This window comes from Podarcis pityusensis (assembly GCF_964106645.2).
Source record: "Podarcis pityusensis genome assembly, chromosome: Z".
NCBI lineage: Eukaryota > Metazoa > Chordata > Lepidosauria > Squamata > Lacertidae > Podarcis > Podarcis pityusensis.
In genome coordinates, this window is record NC_138044.1 from 21,075,556 (window position 1) to 21,097,096 (window position 21,541).

General features: G+C 43.6%; 1 protein-coding gene across 1 annotated transcript in view; it reads right to left on the reverse strand.

Annotated features, from left to right (window-relative positions):
• LOC308468897 (heat shock factor protein 3-like) overlaps nt 1–21,541 on the reverse strand; it is a gene marked incomplete at its 5' end in the record, with an annotated part of 57,088 nt that overhangs the window by 23,302 nt on the left and 12,245 nt on the right. The window contains 5 exons of the mRNA XM_080991366.1: nt 1,482–1,543; nt 2,545–2,620; nt 4,847–4,968; nt 6,351–6,478; nt 8,569–8,677. Of these exons, the coding sequence (XP_080847492.1) occupies nt 1,482–1,543; nt 2,545–2,620; nt 4,847–4,968; nt 6,351–6,478; nt 8,569–8,677 (497 nt within the window). The remainder of the gene's footprint in view (nt 1–1,481; nt 1,544–2,544; nt 2,621–4,846; nt 4,969–6,350; nt 6,479–8,568; nt 8,678–21,541) is intronic.

Sequence of the window (21,541 nt, forward strand, 5' to 3'; positions counted from 1 at the left end):
CTGAGTGAGTGAGAGAGAAAAACACACACACACATAAATAACCAAATTCTTATGACATGCGTAGAAAGGTATGAGGGGCCAAAACATCTAATTCAAAAATTCATCTGTGCAGGTGTCTTCCACATAAGGCAATCCTTACCTGCAGAAGAAATGAAGGAGGCAAAGCCAGAAGTACAGATAGGTTGGCCTAAATCTTATCCACTTGCTCAAGATTTTACCCTCTTTTGCAGCATGGGAGATCCCTTTACTACTTACCACTGTATTGTTAATATCAATCATATTATGATGACTGATAAAGTATCTTCACAAAGGCTTTCTGTCGTGTATGATTTCTACAGTAAAATCTGAAAGCCAGTCTTGTGAATTTATTTAAAATGCATAATTTCCTACCAAGCTTTTTTTTTTTTTTTTTTTTGGACAGGCCAGCACCTCCGGTCTTCCTTTCCCTCATCCATCAACTGTGGGCAGCCCTTCCATCAGGCTACCTCAGTGGGGAGAGAGAAGGGAAGCAGGAAGCTCACTCTGTCAGCTTTGCTGGAGGCCCAGTTCCACCAGACACCTGCTGGTCCTCAACTGTGCCAGTTGGGCATTATAGGAACAATTGTTTGTAGGAACAATTGTTTGAGTTTTGGTTTTCTTCTCTGCCCCACCTTCCCTTTTCCCTTCTACGTTGTCGGGGTTGTCACTGTTGATGTTTTAAGATCATAAGCTTTTGGGTGGGGACTGTCCTGTTTAGATTATATGTAAGCCACTCTGGAAGCTTTTTGGGCTGAAGAACCAGGCACAAACACTCCAAGTAAAAATAGCAAGCTCTTGCGAGCTATGGCTCCCCAAACATCTATAAAAGGTGAGGACGTACAGAGAAAATGACAAGGATGTAACAGGTGAACATGGACCATGGGGGAAAGAGCTTCTTAGTGGTGAGGCACACACATTTCTTGAAGGAGGGCCCAGGTTCAATCTGTAGCATCTCCCGTTAAAATATTCTCAGGTAGGAGGGCTTGAGTGGGTGGGGAACAACTCAGAGAGCTGCTGCCAGTCAACGTATAGGAAATATTGGTCTATGGTCTGACTCAGTATGAGGCAGCTTCATGTGACCTTTCCAGGTAAGCAAGAAAGCCACAGTATCTAAAGCATCCCTAAACAGCCTAAACACTAAGTATCTCCATACAAGCCCACAACAAATATTTCACAAAACCCGATATAAGGAATCAGAGAGATGAAGCCGCAATATTTAAAATAGTGTGGTGATAGAGTGAAATGAACAGGAAGTACCATGTTTCAAAGAAGCACCACTGAGGGTACCTGGGGTCTTAGTGCCTCGGCAAACCCCTTTCTGCTGGTCTTGTCTAAGACGTTTTCCAGAGCTCAAAGCGCTGCATGCTGCAAATACAAGCTTTGGCTTCTTTCCCCAACTAAATAGGGGGAATTATTTTATAGGTTCATTTTGGGCAACAGGAGAAGAAAGTAGTAAGAATTACCTTTTCCTTTGGACATCCTGCCTGCCTGTCTCAGACATGCAATTCATAATGATCTGGAGGATCTGAAGTCAAAGAGGTAGAGAGAGAATGAATGAATGAATGAATGAATGAATGAATGAGTGAATGTTAGAAGCCATGTATTCCTTTTAGCCATTGCCACAGGGTCAGGGGACAGTTCCAACTGAGAGTTAGCTATCAAGACACACCTGCCATGTTCAGGCTTGCAAGCTACAGAAGAAGGCCTGAGTTTGAAAAAGCATTTGTCATGCAGCAGCCAGCATGGGCTCTTCCCGCCCTTCAACTGCCACTTGGCAGAAGCAGTTCCCTCAGGGTGCATCAAAGAAAGACCATATCCACTCAGCTCCATTCAGACTAGTCATTGCAGTAATTACTCAGTAACATTTAGGACTAGTGACCCAAGTGTGCTAGTTTTCCTCTTTCTCCATCTTGTCCACCTGCCTTTTCTTCTTGTGTTGTGTCTTTTAGATAGCAAGCTTGCAGGCAGAGACTGCCTCATTTGTTAATGATTTTATGCAAGCTGAATGGAACAGGGAAGCATATTTGTGTGTTTGAATCCTCTGAATATCTGTTTCATTTGTTTTTATATTGCTGATTTACTGGTTTTAGATCGTGTCTTGTACACTGTTTAGGTTTCTGAAAATATGGAATGGTACATAAATACTTTTAAGCAAACAAGCATTATCCCCATACTGCATATTATGGAGGTGAGGCAAGGCAGGCAGTGGTTTGCATAATCCTCCTAGAGCATTTAGGAGAGTTCTGAATGGGGGGACTTCTAAATTCACAGCTCAGCTTTAGCCACTATCCTAAATTACCCTGCCTTAACAGGACATAAAGATTACCATCTATCTCTGTGTACTTTACTCATCTACTTCTGGTATGCCATAGTGCAGCCTTTGCAAGCAGGGGTGTTGCCCTCCAGATGCCACTTCCATTTGACCAGGACTGATGGAAGCCATAGTCCAAAACACATCAGGAGGACAGTTAGTTGGCAAAGGCTGCTCTGGAACATCAGGAGAAAAGCAAAGTCTTTTTCTGGTACCTGAGATAAGACGTCCTGCTGCTGATCTTCCTTCTGTTGCAGAGAGCCCACCCCCTCGAGGACGGTGGTAGTGTCCCTGAAAGAACAGGCACAAAGGGAGGTAAGAAGAACTAAGGAAGAGGGGAAGATGGTCACATACCTGCCTTATGATGGCACAACGTCAGGGGACATTTCATGCTGCTTTTTTAGATATAGAACCAGAAATGAGAAGTGGGAAGGCAATGTACCCACTTCATACAAGCATAGTAGACACAGCTGCTTTTCAGTGCCGCACTCAGTGGAAAACCTCAGCTTGATGTGTCAGAAAAACAGTGATTATGTACTTGGACCGCCAATCCTGACGACCCTTGAGTTAACCAGCTCTTGTTCCTCATCATGGCAGGCTGCTGGGTTGGTTCTGGGGAATTTCACATACACCTCCCTTGCTGTTCAGCCAGTCCTTGAGTTGGAAGGTACAGTACAATTGCATCTTCTGCAGGGGCTGCATTCCAGGGATAGTGTGTATATGCAAAAACACATATACTTGAAATGCCCATGCATGAGCAATCTTCTGGAGCCAGCACACCAAAGGAAGGTAGAGAGCTTTTAAGCTCTCTGCTTACTGGGCTGTGAGATCTCATGGGGCCATCCAAGATTTCATGAGAGCCAGGTAAGCAAGACAGGGAGATTAAAAGCTCTTTCCATGCCAGAAAAAAACCCTATCCAATAAAAGCTTTTAAGCTCTCCACCTTCTGTGCAATTAATTTGTTTGATTTCAACCAGCTGGTCTTCAACAGCATAAAGTTGAAATCGCAAAGGTTAGACATGCATATGTAGTGTACCCTTCTAAAGCAGAAGTTGGTGCCCCCTCCAGATGTTTGGATCACAACTCCTATCATCCCTTAATACTAGACCATGCTTGCTGGGGCTGCTGGGAACTGTAGTCAAAAATATCCATTATTAATTATTATTTCATTTATTTGTATCTCACATTCTTTTGCTAACCGGGACTGACACAATGACCCAGATAAAATACAAAAAAACAGAAAAGATAATAATTAAAAAGTAACTCTTAATAGACTTGTTTTTATATTGTTTCAATTCTATAAGATCTTAGTTACCTTTTAATGATTATCTTTTAGATAATAAAAACACAACAGCACTGTTAAAAACACTTCCTTAAAAAAACAGCTCCCCAAAGACTGTCAGAATAAAACCATCTTCCCCCACCACTGGAAGGACAACATGGGAGCCAGTCTAGCTTCTTTGGGGAAAGAGCTTCAAAGCCTAGAAGCAGCCTCTCTAAATCTAGAGTTCGGGGCAGGTTTATATGAGGGAATAAGGTTTTTCAGATAGCTTGGGCCTACACTGCATAGGGCATCTAGGGGGCACCATGTTGGCTACGCCAGTGTAGACAGAGCTGAGGGAAAGTGTATGGTTCAATATAAGGCACTTTCCTTAAAGACAGAAAAAAGCTATTATTTATTCATGCAGTGCGTAAACTATGAAATCTGCTAAGCACAAGATGTAGTGATCATCAACAAATGTGACTGGTTTAAAATGGGATTAGGCAAATTAATGGCGGATAAGTTTATTTGGTATATCAGTCATGAACAAATAATGTTCTCATGATAACTGTGTGCTTCCAGTACCGGAAATAGCAGGCCTCTGAATATCAGTTGCTCACAGTTCTGAGTCTCTCAGAGGCATTTGGATGGCCACTGTGAGAACATGATGCTGAGCAAGATGGGTCTTAGGCCTGATCCAGCAGGATTCCTCACATGCCCTTATTAGAAATGAGCTATAGGTTCTCCAGCAGTTCGACTTCACCCCTGGAGGCACACTCCATTGTCTCTCAAGACAGACAGATGCCAGTGGTACAGAATGGCTCTTTCTAACGGCCACTTCAGAACCGCCTAAATGCAAGCGAGAAACAGCCAAGTGTGAAAGTACTAATGCTGCTGAATTACCCAGAAATTAAACAGGACATTTCGGTCTCTGCCCTAAGTTGAGCTCTGCAAACAGATAACATGGCACACAAGTGAAGCTCAAAACATAGCACAGATAGAAGCTTCATGGTACCTACAAGCTACTTAGCCATAATGCTGAAAAAGGCACTGAAAAGTGTGTGTAAATTACCCAGATTCTGCTTATTTTTGCACTCAGCATCACACTTCACCGTGGTGCCAAATCCTGCTATGCAGCCCCCACCCTACATATAGCTTTGCAAATGCAGATAAGTTGAAGATGTTGCAAAACCTAAAATGAGCAGAGTGGCTCTCATTACAAGACAGTACAAACTCAGCAGAAGAAATGTTGACACCTAGTCACGGTATCCAGCTTGGTGCTTATGCCATCCTGCTGTTCTCTCATGGCCCGGAATTCGGCGAGCATTGCCTGCTGGTCTTTTTCTGAGCTGGCTGCGGGCTCCTTGCGTGTATACACCTGTGACAGAATCAGATTGCAGGTACTGTTTTTAGAGACAAGTTATTGTTTAAGCAGGGAACAAATGCAGTTAAGGGACTGGCTTTTGCAGAGCGAGGACTTTGGAAGCCATCCAGCCTCACCTCTACCTATCACAGGAGAAATCCCAAATCTGGTGCATATACCACCTCAGCTGGCAGCAGCAGCACAACTGCAGCTCTATAATTTTGGAAACAAATGGCCTCTGAGTGCCTCAGTAAGAAAACTGCCAGTTCATTCAAGCATCATTCAAAAGTGAGCCCTTTAAGTGGGTTTGTGCAGTTTGGAAAAAATGTTTAGGGAACACTTGAGAGGCCACTGATATTTCCCTCGCACAGGCCTGACTCACACAAAAGGAAAACCACAGCTTCCCACCCCACAGATGAACCTTGGGTTCACACGCAAGGTGATCCTCCCCTCCTCTTGAACCAGCATAGTGGCCTTTTGCACCTCCAGGGGAAGGATTCCACAATCGAGGCACCACTACAGAGAAGGCCCTGTCCTGAGTCACTGTGAGACACACCCACTAGCCTGATCTGAAATCAGGCTTGGAAAGAAAGTGGAGGGTTTCATCAACTTTGCACTGACCCTCAGAAAATATTAGAGGAACAGTGAGAGCCCTGTTCACTCCTGGGGACGAGAGGATTGCCCCAACAGGTCAGAGGAGCCCCCTCAGAGATGCAGAATGATGGCACAGTGAAGAACTTGCCCCCACGCCGGTCCAGGAGCAGCAAGAGAACTAGGCTGCTAAGGCAAGCCAAAAGTTATTGACCTCTGACTATTCAAACAACAAGAGCCATCCTTGCAAGACTATTGCACAGATGAGTGAAAACAGTTGGAAGCCTTGAACATTACGTACTTGGAATCTGTATATTTCAGCCTATATAACCAATATATTTTTCAAATAAAATACTGCAATTTCTTAATAATCTCAGAAGGTAGCATACAAAAATGACTGTTATATATGGCTGTAACAGCCAGTGGCAGTAAAGTTCAGGCTTCCTCAGCCTGGCCCCTTCACACCTTGAAGGATAACAACTCCCATCATCCTTGACCATTGGCCATACTGGCTGGGGCTGATGGGAGCTGGAGTCCAAGATGTCTGGACGGTACCAGGTTGAGAAAGGCTGGTCAAGCCTATATACCCAAATAATCTGAAGGTGATGGGGAATCAGTCATGTATTGTGGCAACAATGAGGCATCTGTAAGCTCTGCTATGGAGGCTTATTGGCAATGCTGCCCCTCACACACACACACACACACATGCACAAGCAGGAATCCTGTGTGTGGCACCAACATCACTGTGGTTGCATTTAAGAGCTAAGGTCTTCACCAGGTTGTGAACGGGGGGGGGGGGGGAATACCTTCCGTTGGATGCTCGCCAGCAGTTCAGGTTTCCCTTTTTTGAACTGTGGGTGTTGATACTCCATGGGAGAGTTGTTGAAAGTGACCGTTGTTTCATTTCTCATTGATATTACCTTCTTGAAGCCATCTGTGAAGGCATTAAAGGAGATGAATACTCTTTAGTTTCTCCTCCCAAGAGGCGATACGATTCTAGATCTGTTCAACTTCCATAGTAAGAATATAACAATATACCAATCCATGTTCAAGGTTTTGCTACTGGTATACAAAGCCCTTAACAGCTTGGAACCAATTTACCTGCAAGATTGCCTTGCCCCACATAAGCCTACTCAATGGCTTCAATCTGCAGAACTGGTACTTTTACAGGTGCCATATAACACCTGTTCCACATCTGCAAGAACTTGATCTTTTTCTTGCGGTAGCACCTATACTTTGGAACTCCCTGCCTATTGACATCAGGCAGGCACTTTCCCTGTAATCTTTTTGGCACCTGCTAAAAACATTTTTGTTTAGACAAGCCTGTCCTTACGTTTAAAAAAAGCTGATGTGTGTTTTAATTTGTTTTTAGTCTATTGCTGTTTTAACTTTTTGAATGTCTTAAATTATTCATTTTTCTTACTGATAATTTTATTGTTGTATCCTTTTTGTAAACTGTGTTGAGTTTTTGTCTTCACTTTTTTACAATCAAGCAGTGTTTCAATTTTATGAAATAAATAACAACACAGAATAAGACACCTGAAAACATACTTTTCAGAGAGAGGAGGTCCACGTAATTGAAACAAACCTGCCCATGGTCATTTCTTTTGACAAAAGATTATAGAAGGTAACCAGGTAAAGGAAGAGGGAAGCAACGAAGGGAAGCACACCTGCCACTCATCATGCCCTCTAACAGCAAGAACTGCAGCATCTTGGCTTGCTCGTTTTGATTGTTGTTTTAGTACCATCAAGCAAAGAGTTGTGTGGCACCTTCAGGACCAACAAATTTATTATGGTGCAAGATTTCATGGACCACAACCCACTTCATCAAATGCACCTGACCAGGGCCACAGGACTCTTGAGGGTTTTTCTGCGAGACTAGCACGGCTACATCTCTAGAAACTGATATTACTTGCAGTGCTTTTAGTTAGTTCATCCATGCCCTCCTATTCCCCGCTTCCTCCAAGGAGCTCAGAACAGCACACAGAGGTGGTCCTACCCGGCCTCCATGTTACCCTTGTAGCAGCTCTGCAAAGCAGATTGGGCTGAGAACACCTGACTGTCCCAAGAGTGTCTGAGAGGCCCTCAGTGAACTTCACAACAGAGTGGTGAAACGCTATTCCCCTTCACTTCTTTTAAGCCACAAGTCTAAATTTCAAAAGAGGAGGCGATTAATGATGCTGGATAAAGACAAGCTTCATCCACGAATTATGCCACCCATGTTCCAAATTGTGACACCTCCTGCCATTCCCCTGCTTTGTTTCAAGACCAGGAAACTCTTATTGTGTCCAACTCAACAATGCCTGCACTCTTTCCCAAGATCATCTCTTCATTTTAGCTAGAAATCGGTATTTCAATACAACATTTGTTGAGGGATATGGGACTATTCTCCACCCCACCCCATTTTAAAGTTATGGTTATCTTTAGGGCAGGGCTTTTCAAAACATTCCCCTCACAGGAAACCCTCTTCACAGCAATGCATCACAGAGGATACTGTGCATCAGAATATGCTTCACTCTAAAACATGCAACCGAGAAAGCAGTTGTTGCCTTCAATTCTTGTAATTGATCTAATTCTACTTGAAGCCTAAAAAACTACTTCTGTTGAGAGACTCATTGTTTTATTTTTCCTCTTTCTTTGTTTCTTCCCCCTGGTGGTGGTGCCTCAGACTAGGCCTTGCTCCCTGCACCTGAGCTTTAAGCAATATAATCATCATTTGAGAGAATTGCTGCTGTTTCCTCCAGCACTTGTGGCCAACTCACATGAATCTTAAGAGTTGTGCATTGACTAATTATATCCTAGTTAATTGGGCATATCAACTGTTGGAATGATAGGCTTAAAAAAAAAATCTGGAATAACACCTACTAGGAACTTTTGGGAAGGGATGTTTAATTATTCCACAATTTCAGTTTTGTTCAACTGATTTTTATTTAGAGAACAGTTTTGGATCATTTGTGTTTATAATGTGAACTAAGTGAAAATCATGGACAGAAAACAGTAAACACACACAGATCTGGTACTTACACAAGTTGAGCTGACGAACGAAGCTGGACAAGTTGTTGTGTTTGAAGTATTTTGGGAGCAGCTGAGATGCAAACCTTTGCTCATCCAAGATGCAAATTTTTTGCCCATCCTAGAAGAATTAAAGGTGGGGAACAGCACAGTAAGGAAGAGCAGCAACAAATCTGAGCTTCCTACATATTAGACACACAAGGAGTGCTATTGTAAGAGCCATTGTGGAGACAGGAGGAAGAGTATGCCACAATGCCTAATGCTTTAGGACTACATGAAAAAAATCCTAGATTTGATTTTTCACACTCACAAATTCAGTAGGTTGTGGTCAAGCTCCCATCCTCTTTCGCATTATCTTAGAGCAGCGATAGGGAAACTCTGGCCCTCCAGCCATTGTTGGACTGAGACTACAACCAGCCCCAGCCAAGGAGCAGGGAAGACAGGAGCTATAGCCCAGCAACAGGTCCCAGAAAATGGCAACAGGTCCCAGAATGGTGTATGGAACAGGCACGTAAAGAGTCACTTAGCTGGGGTGATTAAAGGATAGCAGCCAAACAATCACACATAAACTGGAAGATATTTGGGTTATTTTCATGGTTTCAGGGTGCTGATGTGCCTAACACAGGGCAGGGAGGTTTGGCTAATAACTTATGTGGACTTATTAACAAAGGTTTGGATTGGATAAGAAAATGCTCAGCAAGACTGATTCCCATTACCGGCCCCACAGCAAGTAGCTGCAAAACACAAATTCCCACTCAAATGACACAAAACAGCTGTAAGCAGGGGCGGAGGAAGGGGATGCGGTGGGTGCGGTCTGCCCTGGGTGTCACCACTGAAGGGAGTGACAAAATGCTGGGCGGCACTCACTGCGGGGCCTGCAGCATGTCCGAGCCACGCGTCTCTCATGAGATAGACATGGTGGCTTGGGTGTGCGCAGGCTCCGCAGTGCCCAAACGGTGTAGGGCAGCTGAGTGGGAGAAGGCAGGCAGACTCCGCAGGCCCCGTGATGCACCCCACCCCTATTGGCCTGCCCATGGGTGCGCTGCCCCAGGTGCCCGAGCGGCTTCCTCCACCACTGTAAAATACTAAAAGGAAAAAATAGTATCTTTAAGGGGTAAAGTTTTGAAGCAGCATATACAATACTTTCTTGCAGCCAGAAAGTGTTGTTTTAAGAAAAGGGATATGTGCTGAATAAATCTAAAAAAGGGCTGGGGGATAAATAGCTACATCATCCAAAAACAGTTTAAAGTCCACATCATGCTAACAGTTTCCTAACAGGTGACATGGCAATATATTGCAATTCATGATGTCTTTGTGTGCTGTGTAAAAATCATGATGCGGAGAAAACTGAAGCAAGTCATTTCTTTTCTTCTGATTCCTGTTGCCCCTGTTGCTCTGACACCTCAGCTCTCTCCTGCCTCTTGCAGATGAGAGCGATCCACGAGAACAGGCGCTGAAGAAAGGAGCCTACCCGGAAACTTTCCTCAGTAATATCGAGGCCATGAGCTTCTTGTTTTTAAGCTCAGAGGCCAGGCTGGTAGGTGGTTGAGGGAGGCCTCCGATGCAGGAAGCCCATTATGTCTAGCCTCACAAAAGCTGCCATGTGGCTGTCCAGCCCTGCCTTTTGAATAACTGCTGCCCTCAGCTGGGGCTTCCTTGGAAGCCGCTGCTAGTCCTGGAGAAAAATGAACTGGGGTTAAAACTTTTGAGTTAAATAAAATAAAAATAAAACTTGGCCTGTTGTTTAAGCCTCCTTCCTCACTGGTCCCCCTTCTCTCTCTCTCTCTCTCTCTCTCTCTCTCTCTCTCTCTCTGTGTGTGTGTGTGTGTTTGTGTGTCTCCCTCACTTCACAAAATTTACTTTCCCCCCTTGATTATGTAATTAAACTTTTAGGAAACAACATCTCACCTTACCTGTTAGCTATGCTACTGTTTACTTCTACAGCCTTACTTTTAGAGAAAAAGTGCAAATTTTAAAATTATCTGTGCTATGAAGTAACAGCTGCAGCAATATGTGAAAGGTAAGTAAATATCTTGTCAGTTTTATGACGCTAAGTAATGCCGAGTAAGTGCTTGCCCAGCTTTGGGAGGGAGAGAAGGGCTCTAGGACCCTGCAAGAACCCCACACCTTCCTTCCAGAGCCAGCCTTCTTGCTCAGTGCAGGATTGAGAGTGGTGCCAGCATCTTCTCTGCACAAGGTGCCAAATTAAGAAGATCCCCTTGGGGGCGCTAAAGAGCAGACTCGCAAGGCCACCATGTTATGAAAGATCACAGAGTGCCTCCATTTTGTCTGGCTTTTGGAGAGGGTGGTGCAAGGGCTCTGGGTTATGCTAGAGCCCTGGCATTGCCTTACATAAGCCGGAAACCTAAGAAGTGCTTGCCCATATTTGGGAAGGAGGGAAGGACTCTAGGACCAAGGGGTGATAGCAGTAAGATCTATAATAGAGAAAATCCCCTTGAGGGCGCTAAGCATTGGGAGCAGAAAAATTAACCATAGAATCATAGAACTGTAGAGTTGGAAGGGACCCTGAGGGTCATCCAGTCCAACCCCCTGCAATGCAGGAATATGCAGCTGTCCCATATGGGGATCAATTGTGCAACCTTGGCATTATCAGCACCACACTCTAACCAACTGAGCTATGCAAAGTCCACCTATCTTATTTGTCTTTGGTTGGGCAGCACAAGTGCTCTTTTCCCAAAGACACCTGTCGCAATCACAGTTCTGCACAGGTAGATGTATGGGGAGAAGTATAAATAAATGAAGACTGAGTTTCCTCATCTCTCCATTTGTTTATTTATTCCCCCACATGACCTAACACCCTTGCAAGAGCAGAAAGTGATTTCCACCTCACCTCCGAAATTGCCCCCCTCCCATTTCCTGCCCAACACTGTGCAACACATAGATGTGTACCTGTGTCTCCCTCCTTTCTATCAGGCAACATTCACTTTACCTTTGAGAGGTAGAGTATTAATTACTTATACAACTTTCTGCAAATTTAAAAGTTATCTGCAAAAGACGAAGTGGCACAAAATTACAAAGATCCACGTGGGAGCACTAAATAGCCTCGGACAGGCGGCCATTTTATGAAAGATTACGGAGTGCCTCCATTTTGTGTGGCTTTTGGAGGGCGGTGTGAGGGCTCTGGGATGCTGCCAGAGCATTGGCACTGCTTTCCCTAAGCCAGGAGCCTGGCAGTTTTTCTGCTCATGGAACAGAGCTGAGTTGCCACAAAATTAAGAAGATACACTTGGGGACACCAAATATTCCATTTTTGAAAGCTGCCCCTTTTTCAAAGCCAGCTAAACCTGATGCAATAGCAGTTTTGCACAGGTGTGTGTATAGGGTGGGTGTGAGAGAGAAATCAATGAAGTGTGTCTGCTTACTATTTGTTTCTCCACCTCTTGACACCCTTATGCATGGCCTCCCAAATCCCCACGTTACTGCAAAACATACAGATGTGTACTTTTCTCTCTCTCTCGTCTATTAAGGAACATTCTCTCACCTTATATTTGATATCTATGCTACTATTTCGGCAACTTTAACTTAAGAGAAAATGTGCTAGGCTAAAATTATCTGTACTGTGACATAACAGTTGCAGCAATATGTTAAAGGTACTTATTTCAGACCTTGTGCAATATCAATGTATCACAATGTTTAGCTATTGACTTATCACGATCTTGAGAATCGCCCAGCTGTACTTGCAGCCCTTTTAATTTCTGGCTTGTGTTCATGTAGGATGCTCATTTCAGTCTGTCAGTCTCCATGCCTTTTTCACATAGCAGAACCACATCTATTATCTAATACATGACAGGTATTCTTCCCAAGATACTTAACACGGTTTCCAGTCCATTATTGCTGTTCTCTTGTTTACACAGTGCTATGCTATCTCGGTCATTCACAAATCCTAAAAGCACCTCTAGTGGTGGAACACAAAATCACATAAATACTTCATTGAACAACAAGGTAAAGCATCTACACATCACTAGTTTTGTCAGGGCAGGATGCTGGAGGACAAAATCTGAGGAAAAAATGAATAAAGTCCCCAGCAAAGTATGGGGCTGCTTACCTGACTTTGGGAAGGTGTTGGTGGTGGGGTTATGGAATGCTGCCAGAGCTCTCCTGGCTGTCAGTAAGCGCTTGTCGAGCTTTGGGAATGCTCTAGGAACTTGCCAGAGTGAGGTACCCCAGAAAGCCTCCATGCTCAGTGCAGGATTGACAGCAATGACAGCTGTTCCTCTGCAGAGGATGCCAGCCAAGGTGACACAAAATTAAGAAGATCCACTTCGGGGGTGGTAAATAGCGGACTCACAAAGCCACCATTTTGTGAAAGATCACAGAGTGCCTCCATTTTGTCTGGCTTTTGGAGAGCACGGTGCAAGGGTTCTGGGTTATGCTAGAGCCCTGGCACTGCCTTACATAAGCCGGAAACCTAAGAAGTGCTTGCCCATATTTGGGAAGGAGGGAAGGACTCTAGGACCAAGGGGTGATAGCAGTAAGATCTATAATAGAGAAAATCCCCTTGAGGGCGCTAAGCATTGGGAGCAGAAAAATTAACCATAGAATCATAGAACTGTAGAGTTGGAAGGGACCCTGAGGGTCATCCAGTCCAACCCCCTGCAATGCAGGAATATGCAGCTGTCCCATATGGGGATCAATTGTGCAACCTTGGCATTATCAGCACCACACTCTAACCAACTGAGCTATGCAAAGTCCACCTATCTTATTTGTCTTTGGTTGGGCAGCACAAGTGCTCTTTTCCCAAAGACACCTGTCGCAATCACAGTTCTGCACAGGTAGATGTATGGGGAGAAGTATAAATAAATGAAGACTGAGTTTCCTCATCTCTCCATTTGTTTATTTATTCCCCCACATGACCTAACACCCTTGCAAGAGCAGAAAGTGATTTCCACCTCACCTCCGAAATTGCCCCCCTCCCATTTCCTGCCCAACACTGTGCAACACATAGATGTGTACCTGTGTCTCCCTCCTTTCTATCAGGCAACATTCACTTTACCTTTGAGAGGTAGAGTATTAATTACTTATACAACTTTAACTATGCAAATTTAAAAATTATCTGCAAAAGGCGAAGTGGCACAAAATTACAAAGACCCATGTGGGAGCGCTAAATAGCCTCTGACAGGCGGCCATTTTATGAAAGATTACGGAGTGCCTCCATTTTGTGTGGCTTTTGGAGGGCGGTGTGAGGGCTCTGCCAGAGCCTTGGCACCGCCTTCCCTATGACAGAAGCACAGTAAGGGCTTGCCCATCTCTGGGAAGAAGGGAAAGGCTCTAGGACCATGCCAGAGTTCTGGAAATTCCTGCCCAGAGCCAGAGTGGTACCAGCAATAAGACCCAAAATAGGGAAGATCCCCTTGAGGGCACCAAAAATTGGCCTCAAATGATTACCAATGTCTTTGGGAGGGCAGCGTGAGCGCTCTGGGATGCTACCGCTTTCCCAAATGCAATAGCAGTTTTGTACAGGAGGGGAGATAAATAAATGGGGAGTGGGTTTACTCCATTCCCCTTTTATTTATTCATTTCTGGGAGGCAAGGTGTTAATCACTTCCTGCTCTTCCAAGGGTGTTGAATAAATGAAATGTTGAGTGGAGTGGGTTTAGCAATACATGAAAAGTAAGTAAAAATCTATCAGTTTTCTGTCACTAAGTAGCAGCAGTTGCCAAGACATTACTCCGTTTGCCTCTATGTAGTGCAGGCCTTATTCCAGACATTGTGCAATATCAGTATATCACAATGTTTAGCTGCTGATATATCACAATGTTGAAAATCGTCCATCCCTAATTACAGCCCTTTTCCTTTCTGACTGTGTTCATATAGGATGCTGATTTCAGTCTGTCAATCTCCCTGCCTTTCACACAGCAGAACCGCATCTATGACCTAATACATACCGCCTTCTTCTCAAAACGCAGTAAGCCCTTGCCCAGCTTTAGGAAGGAGAAAAAAGCTCTAATATTCTGCCCTGGACATATTCATTCCCCAAGCCAGGTGACTTGCTCTGCTGCAGTGCAGGATGAAGAGCCATGCGAGCAGTTTCTCTGCACAGGGCACCAAGCCGAGGTGGCGGATCCACTTGGGGGTGCCAAATAGCCCCGCACTAGTGCCATTTCATGAAGGATTACGCAGTGGCTCCATTTTGTCTTGCTTTGGGGGGGGGGGGCTCCCTAAACTAGAAGTATGGCAGTTTTTCTGCACAGTGAGCTGAGTAGAGGTGCTGCAAAAATGAGATCCACTTGGGGGAGCCAAATATCAGCTTCAAAAGATTACCACAGTGTCTTGTCTTATCTATCTATCTTTGGGATGCTACCCCCTTTGCAAAGGCAGCTAAACCTGATGCAATTGCAATTTTGCACAGGTGTGTGTATTTGAGGGGGGAAATAGAGGGAGAGTGGGTTTCCTACAGCTTTATGCAACAGCTATGCTACTAATTACTTTTACAGCTTTAAACCTTTACACAGGGGTGTGACATTCGCAGAGAAACCAAAATGCTTGTTTACAAAGCTATTGTACTACCAACCTTACTGTACGTTTGTGAAACATGGACCACTTATAAACGCCATCGCCAACTCCTCAAAAGATTCCATCAACAGTGCCTCCGAAAATTTTTACACATCACTTGGGAAGACAGGTAAACTAATGCCAGTGTACTGGAAGAAGCAAAGATCACCAGTGTTGAAGCAATGATTCTTCAACATCAACTTCATTGGACTGGTGATGTTGTGCGGATGCCTGATTATTGTCTTCCAAAGCAATTACTCTATTCCTAACTTAAAAATGAAAAGCGTAATGCTGGTGGTCAACAAAAGAGGTTTAAAGATTCTCAAGGCAAATCTTTAAAAAATGTAGTATAAACATCGACAACTGGGAAACACTGGCCTGCGAGCACTCCAGTTGGAGAACAGCCATTAACAAAGGTGTAATAGGCTTTGAAGACGCTCGAACTCAGGACGAAAGGAAGAAACGAGCTAAAAGGAAGGCACGCTTGGCAAACCCTCAGAGTGATCCACTCCCGCCTTAAAACCTTTATCCCCACTGTGGAAGGATGTGTGGATCCAGAATTGCCCTCCACAGTCACTTACACTCATTGTTAAGACCGTTTTCATAGAAGACAATCTTACTCTGCTACGATTGATCACCTGAGAAGAAGTGGTGGTGGTGGGACAAATAAATGGAGAATGGGTTTCCTCTGTACTCCATTTGTTTATTTATTTACCCTGCACCATCTGACACCCAAACCTTCCTGGGGCACTTGGAAGAGCAAGAAGCCATTTCCGCCTCTCCTCCCCAATTGCACCTGAGGAGATTTCACCCCTCCCATATCCAAGAATCTCCTGAGGAGTCTGCTGATTCTCCAGAGAGGAGGAGGCGTGTTCTGCTCTCTACTTACTCTGCTCCAGCACCAAGTCAGTCAGTCAGTCAGTGTCGGAGGGAGAGAGAGAGAGAGAGAGAGAGACTGAGTGTTAGAGATTGTGTGTAGAGATAAGGTTGCTGCTAAGAGCAGCTGCAGACACTCAGTGCAGTGCAGCATTCATTTATGCTTAGACCTATTTAGCTCTGTATATAGTTGTATTATAGTTGTAGTTATAGAATAAAGAAGATATTCTACAGAGCTGCTCTCCGAGTTGTTTATTTTTTTTTTGTAATAATTTTTTATTAAGGTTTTAAACAAACAAAAAAGAAAAACAACACACACAAAAAACAATACAAAACTTAACAATATAAACACAAAACAATTAATAACAAACTCTCTTTTCCATTTCCAATTTTAAGTTACTTATTTTCTGGACTTCCTCATACCTCCCTCTTTTGTATTCCAATCCACATAATTTATCCAGCAGTTTCTTTTCCACTTTTTTAATCCCAATCTTAATTTAATAAAATGTTAAAATATATAACTTCAACTTTTTTAAACCTAATCCTTAGTCTTAATATCCTGTAACTTTAAAGTATTCCCTTTTAAAATCAAATTTCCATTTCTTTAAACTTCTTTAATCTTAATCTTTAATCTTAATCTGTCCTTAACTTTAACCTGTGCAGCTGGAAACCACTTATTTTCAGTCCAACATCACTCTAACATTCCTTAATTTTGCAGTGTTTCTGAAGATAGTCTTTGAATTTCTTCCAGTCTTCCTCCATCGACTCTTCTCCCTGGTCACGGATTCTACCAGTCATTTCCGCCAATTCCATATAGTCCATAAGTTTCATCTGCCATTCCTCCAGCGTGGGAAGTTCTTGTGTCTTCCAATACTTTGCGATGAGTATTCTTGCTGCTGTTGTTGCATACATAAAGAAAGTTCTATCCTTTTTTAACACCATTTGGCCCACTATGCCCAGGAGAAAGGCCTCTGGTTTCTTAGGGAAGGTATACTTAAATACCTTTTTTAATTCATTATATATCATTTCCCAGAAAGCCTTAATCTTTGGGCACGTCCACCAAAGGTGGAAAAATGTACCTTCAATTTCTTTACATTTCCAACATTTGTTATCGGGCAAGTGATAGATTTTCGCAAGCTTGACTGGGGTTATGTACCACCTGTATATCATTTTCATAATATTCTCTCTTAAGGCATTACATGCCGTAAATTTCATACCTGTGGTCCATAACTGTTCCCAGTCAGCAAACATAATGTTATGACCAACGTCCTGTGCCCATTTAATCATAGCCGATTTTACCGTTTCATCCTGAGTATTCCATTTCAGCAGCAAGTTATACATTCTTGACAAATTCTTAGTATTGGGTTCTAACAATTCTGTTTCTAATTTGGATCTTTCCACCTGGAAGCCAATTTTCCTGTCCAATTTAAATACCTCCATTATTTGATAATAATGAAGCCAGTCTCGCACTTTGTTTTTTAATTTTTCAAAACTCTGCAATTTCAGTCTATCTCCGTCTTGTTCCAAAATTTCCCAATATTTCGGCCATTTGACCTTCCGAGTTGTTTATATACTCTGCTAGACTCTGCTATACTCTGCTATGCGCTCTGAGTGGGAGAGAGAGTGGCTGAAGGAGTCAAGGCTTTATCTGTGTTGCACGAGGGAAGTGTCTTGCTCTAAGTAATAGCAGACATGGCCTGTGCACATTCTGGCCAGATGGCTCTGTCCTTTCCTCTCCTCACGCTTGAGACCTATGCAGTTTGGCAGGTCAAGATGAAAGCGCTTTTACAGAGGGAAAAGCTATTTCACACTATAGAACATGACCCTCCCGATAAGGATGATGATGAATGGCCTGAGTGGCATGCTGCAGATATGAGAGCCCGAGGGACAATTGTTTTGAGTGCTTCAGACCACTTGCTGGTAAACTTAGAGGGTCAAGAGACTGCACGAGCTGTTTGGCATAAGTTAAGAGATATGCATTTGCGGCAGAATGCTGGTTCCAGTGTGATTTTCTTCAAGAAGCTGTGCAGGCTGCAGTTGGAGAAAGGTGGTGATTTGCCTAGCCTTCTATCTCAGTTAAAGCGTCTCAGACAGGACCTTGTTCAGCGAGACCTGGCTATTTCAGAGGCTGTGTTTGCAATGCTGATGATAAATAGCCTAGATGAGTCTTACGATGGAGTAGTTGCCCAGATTTCTACCATGCCTTCTGACCGGCTAACGGAAGATTATGTGTCTAGCGTGCTCCTGAATGAGTGGGATCACAGACAGGCTGTTAGAGAAAGCCGGGAAAATGGTGCTGTCAAAAATGTGCGTGAAAATGTGCCTAAGTCTCCAGCAGGGGAAAGTGAAAGTGAAACTGCTGCTGTTAAAGCACTAAGGTTGAGGCGGTGCTTTTCGTGTGGAGCACAAGGCCCTTTGAGTTTTCAGTGCAGCAAGAAAACTTCAAAGAAGAAGGGAAATTTCAGAGGCAGAGGGGGAGGACGACGAAATCCCCAAGCACCTGCTACTTCAAAGGCTCTGATCTCTCGCTGCTCCAATCAACGTGGGTGGAGTTTCTTCATGGTCGACTCTGGCTGTTCAAACCATGTGGCCAAAGATAAGGATCTCTTTGTTCATCTTGAGAAACAAGAAAAAGCAATTCATCAAGCAGATGGGACTGTCCTCACGAGTTTGGCTCAGGGAACTGTGTTTTTAAAGAGCCTGAGTGCAACAATTAAGAATGTTCTGTATGCGCCTGATATTCAGGACAATTTGTTGAGTGTTTCCCAGCTTGATCGTCAAGGGTTTAAGGTGGTGTTTGCTAAATCTCGCTGTGAAATTCGTCAAGATGGCAAGCTCATTCTATATGCAAAATGTGTAAATGGTCTGTACCAATTGCCTTTTGTTTCAGGTACAGGTACTGCAGAAGCAACTGAGAAAGAGTGTTGCAATTTATCTGTTGATAAGAATGAGAAGTTGCATGACCAATGTATTCATTATTACCACCATGTTTATGGTCATTTTAATTTCCAGGCTGTGGCAAAAATGCCTGATATGGTTCAGGGTATGAAGTTGAAAGAATGTCCCTATCATATGAAATGTGTTTCTTGTGCTGAGAGTAAGGCAAGGCAAGCTCCCAAAGGTACAGAGTCTGGGAGAGAGGCCAAGAAACCATACGAAGTCATTCATGCAGACTTAGTGGGGCCTCTAGCGCTCTCTAGAGGCAATTCAAGGTTTTTCATGGTTTTCATAGACTCCTATTCAAGATATGTTTGGGTCTATATGTTGCAGAAAAAGTCTGAAGCCTTTACCAAGTTTCGCCAGTTTTGTAAATGGGTCAGAAATGTACATAATGAGAACGTATGTTGTCTTTTCACTGACAGGGGAGGTGAGTTTTGTTCAGAGGAGTTTGAGGCTTTTCTTTCTGAACAGGGCATTGAGCATAGGACGGCCACGCCCAGATCACCCTGGCAGAATGGTTTATGTGAGAGAATAAACCAGACCCTGCAGCAAGGAATCAGAATACTGTTACATGATTCGGGGCAGCCCAATCCCTTTTGGGCCGAAGCTCTTTCGTTTTTCTGCTACGTGTATAACAGAAGGTACCAGTCTGCTGTAAATTGCACCCCATACGAGATGCTTCACAAAAGAAAGCCATGTGTAAAGCATTTTAAAATTTTTGGATCGGAGGTTTGGGTGCACACCTCGCAGGGTGCCAAACTGAGTAAGCGTGGAGAACATGGTGTTTTCCTAGGGTACGAGAAAGGTTCTTATCATGTCCTGATCACAGACACGAAAACCATAAGGCTGACCAGGAATATTGACGACAATCCACAATGGGACAGAGTTGGTGTTTTTCAGTGCCATCCCATTTGTGATGATGGTGCAAAAGGGGCAAAGACAGTTAAGAGGGAGGCAAGTTCTGATGTGATTGATAATTCTGATGCTGATGTAAATTCAAATGGTGGCACAGATTATCAGAGCCCAAAAACCTCAGGAGAGTCTGACGCTGACTCAGACTTAGCAGCTTCATATACTTTAGCTCCCACTCTCCCAAAGAGGAGGAAGCACCAGAACAAGAGGATCAGAGAGTTTTGCGCAGATCCGAGAGAACAACCAAGGGTGTACCACCGAAAAGGTTTTCTGAAGAGTTTGCAAAGGCTGCGGTCACGAGCAACTCTGGTGGGGTTTTTAAACCAGGCATGAAGTGTACTGAGAGTAATAGTACAAAATGCTTTATTTATTTCCTTACCTGACCTAAAGTGGTTCATGTATAATATGTTTAAAGGATCAGGATGGTGGCACTGGCTCAAGGGTGATGCTGACAGCGCCCCTATGTTGCTCCCCAACATACAGATGTGTCCCTGTGTTTCCCTCATGTCTATTAGGAAACATTCACTCACCTTACCTTTTATTGCTGTACTACTAATTACTTCTAAAGTTTTAACTTTGGGGGGAAAGTGTTAATGAAAAATTATATGCACTATAGAATCACAGTTGTAGCAATATGTGAAAGATAAGGAAAAATCAATTGGTTTTATGCCACTAAGTACTAGCAGCTGCTATGACATTATTCCATTCGCCTCTACACAGCTCTATACTTATTTCAGACATTGTAATATATAAGTATATTAGAATGGTTAGCTGCTGGTATGTCACGATTCTGAGAACCAGATATTGCCCAGCCCTACTTGCAGTACTTTTAATTTCTGACCTGTGTTCATTTCAGTCTGTCGATCTCCATGCCTTTTAAATTAGCAGATTCTCAACTATGATCTAATACAGGGCATGTAGGACCTTCTTTTCTTGTAGGGCATATTCCTTCTGAGACACTTAACACTGTTTGCAGTCCATTGCTGCTGTTCTTCTTCTTTTTTTTTTACACAATGCTATATTATCTCATTCATTCAAAAATCCTAAATGCGCCTCTGCTGGTGGAATCTCAAATTGCAGAAATACTTCATGGTACAAATGGGTAAGCATATGTACATCATTGCTTTTGTCAGGGCTGGACATGGTAAGCAAAATCCAAGGCAAAAATACGAAAAGCCAGTAATCCCAAAACTGGTTCCCCAGCAAGGTGGAGGGCTGCTTACCAGACTTTGGGAAGGTGATGTGTGGGTGTGCCCCGGGGTGCTGCCAGAGGCGGCCATTTTATGAAAGATTACAGGGTGCCTCCATTTTGTCTGGCTTTTGGAGGGTGGCGCAAAGGCTCTGGGATGTTGCCAGAGCCCTGCCCTAAGCTGGAAGCCTGGCAGTTTTTGTGCATATGGAACAGAGCAGATGCAAAATTAAGAAGATCCATTGGGGGGCGGCAAACATCGGCTTCAAATCGTGATGTTTAGCTCCTGGTATATCATGATCTTGCATCGCCCAGCCATACTTGTAGCCCTTTTCCTTTTTGACGTTTGTTCATGTTGGATGCTCATTTCAGTCTGTCAGCCTCCATGCCTTTTCATGCAGCAGAACCGCATATATGATCTAATACACTGCATGTAGGACCTGCTTTTATTGTAAAGTATATTCCTCCTGAGGCACTTACAGCTGTTTCCAGTCCATTTTTGCTGTTATCAATTTTGAACTATGCAATCCTATTTCAGCCACTCAAAAATCCTAA